Here is a 7,361-nt window from a genome sequence, read left to right on the forward strand (position 1 = left end):
AGATTTTTACTTTATTTGGATGACACAAATAATAATAGCAGAGAAGAGAAAATTCACCCTAGGTCCCCGGAGTAATGTTGTCTCCTATATTTTTTTTTTTCCTAATTTTAACTAGTGCCCATAAGAATCTTGACAACTGTTACGTGTTCACTCTAACATGTGGCTCTGCTTGTGGAAGTGAGGGTAAGATACATCAAATTCTAGATTTCACGTGGCTTTGGTATCTTCAATTTTCTCTAGCATTCACTTCATTGGTTACCTAACTGAATAAGCCACACTCCCAAAGAACCTCACTCATATCAATAACTTTATTTTCTTTACATTTGATTACTGTCTCGTACCAACAAACCCCAACCTGTGCCACAATTCACCTCCAAATTAATAATTTAGAACACCACTCAACATTTGTCATTACCATAACATTAGATATATCAATAAATACTTATATGGTTTTATTTTAACAATTTAACTCTTAGAAGAAAATAGTTTTAGAATACTACATAATTTTTATGACTAACTTTATGCATATCAAATTAATAAATCTCTTATTTTATAAATTTTTTACGTTTTTTTAAATTTTTTAATGTAAAACTAATTTTATGCGCTCGTTACATTTGTAAGTTATAATGTTAACAGATGGAATGATTATTATAAAAAGGATTACTATATATTATGTGATTGATGATAGTGTAAATGAGGTTTTTAATTGAGTATATAAATGGGGATATACGATAAGTGGGTAAGAAGTACAATTGAGACCCCCAGCCCCCAAATTGCAACAACTACTACTACATACTGCGCCATAAAACATCTGTCTTTCACTATCCGCATGCGCATGCAAACGTGCCAACAAGGATTACAATATGCTCATCATATATATCCATTCATTTGGATTTTAACACATACAATTTCATACACCACCTTCATTAAATTTTGAGGTGCTGTCTATCATTATCATATTCCTTCAATAGGTAATCTACAATAATAATAATAATAATACTCATGGAATAAATCTCTCTCTATGCACTTGTTGGTGTATGTCACTGTGTACTAGATCTTTTCCATTGCACTAGACGCCGCAAAAATTGCTCAACCTGAAGATATTGGTTGGGCAATGATGATCAGATTCACAATAATACAAAAAAAAAAATACTAGATTTATAAAATAATAATTATTTGTTGGAACTTGCCTCTGCTGGATCTTTCAAGGTGTATGAAGCTTCTGTGTCTTTTGGAACTCTAGAAACAAGAATCCCAATCCCTTGACCTCTGTTGCGCAAAACCTGATGATGATTATGGTATATACACAAGTCAGTTAGATATGTAATACAAGTAGTTTAATTAATCAAATATAATAAGTTTGATTATTTATTTTTACCTTAAAAGCATCCTCGTCTGTACGATCATCGCCAATATAAATTGGGAAAACGTCATTGGAATTGTCATATCCTATAACGAAAGTGATGGTTAATTGGAATAGATGCATTATGCATATTATGTAAGAAATATTAATTATTAGTACTGAGTACTGACCAAGTGATTCTAACAAGAATTCAAGAGCTTTTCCCTTGTCCCATTTAATGGTTGGACGGATCTCAAGCACTTTTCTTCCTTGGGTTAGCTTCAATTTTGGGTACTCATTGAGCACCAATCTAACTTGTTCCGCCAATGCAGCCCAACACTGATGAAAAAACAGAGGGTGTAACCAATCAATAAATAGTTTAGGAGAATTAAAAAATGAAAATTGATAAGGTTGAGTCACTGTAATTATAGTACCTTTTCGTCAACACAACGAAAGTGAACGGACAAACAAAACTTGTTGTTCTCTACCTTAGCCCCTGGGACACTCTTTGTTTTTTCTAATAAGATCTTGTACACCTGATAATGACACACTTAACTTACTTACTCAAATTGAAAATCAAAATTAGAAAACAAAAGGAAGGAGAATGAAACAAATGAAACCTCTTCTATCATAGGCAGGAATTTACTAGCAGGTTGGCAAAGCAGTGCTTTATCATTTCCCTGCAACAAATGAATGAAATCACAGCAAGCAAGGTAAGAAAAAAGAAGCAGTAAATTAATTGGCTCGATAGATAGATAGATAGAGAAGTTATGACTGACTTTATTTGGAGTTCGGCTTTTTGTTGGACCCTTTATGTCCATTCCATGGCTTCCTGCGTAGTAAAGTTGTGCCAATTTCACAAAGCTATACACCTGAAAGTAGAATATCAGAAACCATCAACAAACAACACAAGTGTATATATATATATATAGGTGGAAACTCATGTGCAGTTAACTTTATGTGATGTTGATAGCTGAAAGTCGTTACAAATTTGACTAAATTGTCATCTAACGACTCTCAGCTATCAACTTCATATGAAATTAACTTATTTTGAGTTTTGAGAAACAAAATGTACCTTGTCTCTGCACCTTCCGGTGACGATTGCGGTGGGAAAATGCCTTGCTATGTCCTTCAGCGTGGCTCTCATCTGAAGCAAGAACCAATCGGATAGAGTGAGTGAGTAAGTGAATGGATTGAATGAGAAGAAAAAGGAAGTAATGAGAAGAAGGAACCTTTTTTGTCATGAAAGCTTTATCAGGATCGGCAACAATAGGGGACAGAGTTCCATCGTAGTCAAGAAAGGTTACAATCTTCTTCCCTTTCATGTTATATGCTATCTGATCAAACATGTTCAGCGCTGAAGGATGATACAGCTGCACGCACCAATCAATACAGAGTATGTAATTGAGTGAATATGTATATATACAACAGATAGAGATGATCGATGATGTTGTGTTAGTTATATACCATCCAAGAATTAATTTTGTCTTGGTTATCGGAAGAAGAAGAAGATGATCTAGTGCGAGTTGGAGAAGAAGCTCTGATTGAATCAATCCAGTTGTTAGTGTCTTTGATCTGTGAAGAAGAGAGATTGAGAAAGCCCCCAAGAACTGCTGCATTTGGAATGGATGCTGCTAATGCAATTAACATCACATCAGGACCTACCACATTACTCTCATGATTCTTCATATTTCCAAGAAGTTAAGAAGAAAGAAGAGAAAGAAACAACAGATTGTGGTACGTGATGCCTTCTGGCTATGGCCGGTAACTCTTTATATAAAAGAAAAAGTTGCCCCTAAATAATAATAATAATAATAAAATACGAAAAAAATTAATAATAAAATTAATAATAATTTTATAAACTTGGCTAATACGGCACAAAGCGACGAAACAACCACTTCTTTTCGTGGAACTTTGTACTTTTCCACAACTATACTAAATATGCTAATTCACTAGGCCCACATCGCCTATGCTTATTTTCTTCTATTCTTGTTCTCTCATCTTCTCGCATTTTATCATTATTAGGTGTGTTTGGTTTAACGTTAGAAAGAAGAAAAGTACGTTTAAGTCCATTGAACGTTTCTTCTTTAGTTTATAAAAAATTAGAAATTGTAGATTCTGCGTTTAGAACGTTAAGATTGAATTTATTTTTTTCTTATCAATTTTACTATTTACTTCTTTGTTTGCAAATATTAATTTTATTATAAAATTAATTAATAATATCTATTTAAATATCTAAATTAAAATGATAGAATAATATAAAAAAAATTATTTAAGTTGATGTCTATTTTAGTAATTTTTTATCTAAAAGTAATTTTGAGTAGTGTAATAATCCAAACAATATTTATTTTACTATAATCTATTTTGATATAAAGATTACCAAACATAAATCACTTTAACACAAACTTATTTTTTATCAAAATCAAGTTTACAAAATCAATTTTATGCAAACTCCTGTTTACAAACTGAAATCTAAACACAAACTAAATCACACCGTTAGACGCACATTCCCTTTTCTTCCTCTCTGTTAAATTAAATCAGCTCAATAACCCACCTAAATAGGGATATTTGCTGTACAATTTGGTTCAATTTATAAAAAAAATCCGATTTAATTGTTTAATTAAATTGTAGTTCAATTTTTTTTATTCTTTTAACAAGTTCACACAAAAAAAATCCGTGATACTATTTTACAATGTTATAACATTAAAATCAACAAATACAGATACATAATAACTAACAAAGTCTTAATCTAATGAAATTCAACAATAAAAAAATTAAAATACGACAATTAAAAAGTTTAAAAGTTCAATAATTAACGCAACAAAAAATAAATATAATTTTTTAGCAAAAAATAGCCATATTTTAGTGTGTTGAACTCCTCAAGAACAAGTTTTGGAAAGTTTCAGAGTCAATTTCGTATACAAATTAATGCTTCAGCTGTAATTTGAACTAGATAACTCTTATAATTATTCAACACATTTTTTCCAGTACTAAATGCTAATTCTAAAGCTACTGTAGAAACTGGCATGGCTAAGACGTCTCTTGCGATCTGCTCAAGAATGATATATTTAGTAGAATTCACTTTTCACCGGTTTAAAATGTCAAATTGTACGCCACTCTTCTTTGAAGTCTCCATAAGATATAAATCCACCTCATTTTAACATTCTTATTGAATTGCATTTCTTTCTCAAATTCTATAGCAAAAAAAGTTTCATGTGCATCAAACTCTTGTATGCCAATTTTAAGAGGATCTTGACGAATAGATCTTTGATAGTTATCAATCTCACCAAACAGTCTATAGCTATTAAACACCTTGAAAAGCGTCTCTTTCACCTTTGAAGTCAAGAATTCAGCATTTTCTTTTTCATATAACTTCTCAAAACTCCACTTAATCAACTGAAACTTATACCTAGGATTAAGAACCACTACAATGAAAATCATTATGTTTGTGTTTTTTGTATTTCTCCGATACTTATTATACTTGGATTTTATTTTTTCATCCATGCCTAAAAGTAGCAGATCTAAGCTTTCTATCCAATGCTTAAGTGTAGATAATATTTTACAAAAGTCATTAAAATGTTAAGAAGATGTCACAAATGTTGAACCAAAAACTTTGTTAGTTATATCATAAAATATTTTTAAAAACTTGATAAAATGTCTTGCATTCTTCCAATCTTTAGACTTAGGGATCCCACCAGCTATCATAGCATATTCTGAATCTCTCTCCTCCAATAGTTTAAATACCTTTTGAAACTTCAGAGCACTTTCAAGTATTAAAAATATAGAGTTCTACCTGATAGGAACATCTAAATATACAGTGCCTTTTTTCAGAACTCTAACTTCTTTAATCATAGTCTTAAACCTCTCAGTACGACCTGGTGATGCACGCACATGCCTAATTGCATTCCTAATCTTTAAAATTGAATCATGTATTTCTTCAACCCATCATTCAAAACAAGATTTAAAATATGAGCATAACATCTAACATGCAAAAACCCTTTAATGGATGTGAGTTCCAATCTTCCATTTTACTTTTCAAGTAAGAAAGTAAAACATCATTTGAACTAACATTATCAACAGTTATAGAAAAAATTCGCAATATCCCTCATCCCAACAAACATCTCTCAGCTTTCCTACCAATTATTTTTCCTTGTGATTCTTGTTAGCACAAAAATTCAAGATTCTTTTTTGCAGTTTTCAATTAGCATCAATGTAATAAACAGTAAGGCAAAGATAGTTCAAATTTTGCATAGATGAGCAGCAATCAATTGTCAAATAAACATTTTGATTTGGTTGATCAAAAACAAACTTTAACTTAATTTTTTCATTCAAATAAAGCTTCCAACAATTTCTAGCAACGGCGAGCCTTCTAGAAATTGGAAACTTGAGTTGCAAACAACTCATATAATAACGAAAATCCTCCCTCACAATATGCGAAAAAGGCAATTCATCCACAATAATCATTCTAGCAAGTGCTTGTCTACAAAGATCAACATCAAATGACACGGCAGAAAGTGAACTACTTATCTGTTTCATATGATCTTTTAACACATCTTGAAACCAAAGAATCTTGAGTAAGATCTAACGTCTTCTTTGAAAATTTTTTGTATTGCGACAACAAGTGATTTTTCATGTTACTAGTGCCATTTTTATGTGCATCACAGGCATAACTATCCCCACATCAATTACAGTTAGTTCTATGGTACTGTGAATTACTAGTTTCATCTTTAGTAAAGTGATCCCATGTCCAAGACCTAGGTCAACAAGACTTTCTCTTATCGTCGCCGGTCTCAATTTCAATGGTGTCATTTATAGGAGCTTCTTCAACAGCCCGTCTCTTCCCTCGGTCTCTACTAGCAAGCTTCCTTGTGTTTCTACGAGGAGCTGGGGCAGCAGGCAATGCAGTTGGAGATCTGATACTTGTAGATTCATTTGGAAGAGAAATTTGACGCATCAAGCAATCCAGTGTCGCCTATATTCTCAGTTGAACTGATATCAAATTGCATAAACCAATAAATTCAACAACAAAATAAATTTACTAGTAATTTCAAAAGTAAAAAAAAAAACAAATAATTAAAAAATTAAAAGCAAAGGCACAACCACAAATGAACAACAATAAAAAATAAAAAACCACAACAAATAATTAAAAAATCAGAGGCAAAAACACAACAACAAATACATTGAACATTGAACAATACCTTGAACAATGAACAGTGAACAACAATCAAAAGTAATTTCAGTAAATCAACACCAAATAAATTAAACAATGAACAACAATCAAAAGCAATTTCAGTAAATAAACAACAAATAAATTAAACAATAAACAACAATCAATATCAAATATACACTGAAACGAAAATTGAACAACAATGAACAACAAGCAACAATAATGAATCAATAATTATTGAACAGAAATTGAATACCTGACTCAAAGGCTCTATATCTGACTTAACTTAGTGACTGTGCTGTCTACAAGACCAAAAACGATGTTGTGGGTGGCTGAGTGGTGCTGTCTCCATGAGGATAGAAATGGCAGCAGGGATGGTGCTGGCTGCTAGGTGACGCAATGTCTGGGACGGTAGTGCCGGCTAGTGCCAAGTGGTACTGTCCGCAAGGAGGTCCTGGGAAGAAGGGTTCGGCGGTGCTAGGAGGTGGTGGGAGGAAGGGGTTTGCCGGCGTCGGGAGGTGCTGGAAGAAAGTGGGTTCGCGCAGGCTGGGAGGTGCTGGGAGTGGGTTTTGAGAGTAGAGAGTGCCAAGTGAGTGTTTTGAGCGGCATCTAGGTTTAGATCACGTTTGGGTCGAAGGTTGGTTTTGTTAGAATTTTTTGTGAACTTGTTCAGTTCGGTTAGGATTTTCGATTACAAAACCAAAAATCGAACCAAATCGCAATAAAAACAGTAAGATATGATTTTTTTCGGGTTTTTTTTTTATTTTCTGTTCTCGATTTTGTTCGGTCTAGATCAATTTTAAACACCCCTACAATTAAGCTTATCAAAATTTATTATTTTTTATTGTCAAT

At 32.5% G+C, this 7,361-nt stretch overlaps 1 protein-coding gene across 2 annotated transcripts; it reads right to left on the reverse strand.

Moving 5' to 3' along the window:
- On the reverse strand, positions 797-3,104 carry LOC107606134 (probable trehalose-phosphate phosphatase J). 2 transcript variants are annotated; one of them, XM_016308121.2, is made up of 10 exons: positions 2,810-3,104; positions 2,575-2,715; positions 2,418-2,489; positions 2,122-2,214; positions 1,963-2,022; positions 1,777-1,878; positions 1,534-1,681; positions 1,379-1,449; positions 1,191-1,283; positions 797-1,094 (listed from the first exon to the last, which is right to left on the reverse strand). In XM_016308121.2, the coding sequence occupies exons 1-10, from the start codon at positions 3,029-3,031 to the stop codon at positions 1,041-1,043; spliced, it is 1,056 nt and encodes a 351-aa protein (XP_016163607.1). In that variant the 5' UTR covers positions 3,032-3,104; the 3' UTR covers positions 797-1,040. The 2 variants fall into 2 exon arrangements, with proteins under 2 accessions (XP_016163607.1, XP_020962119.1); XM_021106460.1 differs by having other exon boundaries at positions 1,963-2,214.

Source organism: Arachis ipaensis, chromosome B07 (assembly GCF_000816755.2).
Source record: "Arachis ipaensis cultivar K30076 chromosome B07, Araip1.1, whole genome shotgun sequence".
NCBI classification, from domain to species: domain Eukaryota; kingdom Viridiplantae; phylum Streptophyta; class Magnoliopsida; order Fabales; family Fabaceae; genus Arachis; species Arachis ipaensis.

Coding starts and splice junctions, on each gene's coding strand:
- LOC107606134 (XM_021106460.1), bottom strand. CDS start 3,031: ATGAAGAATCATGAGAGTAATGTGGTAGGTCCTGATGTGATGTTAATT. Junction 2,716..2,809: donor ACAAAATTAATTCTTGGATG/GTATATAACTAA, acceptor TGGTGCGTGCAG/CTGTATCATCCTTCAGCGCT. Junction 1,095..1,190: donor CCTTGAAAGATCCAGCAGAG/GCAAGTTCCAAC, acceptor CAATATCTTCAG/GTTGAGCAATTTTTGCGGCG.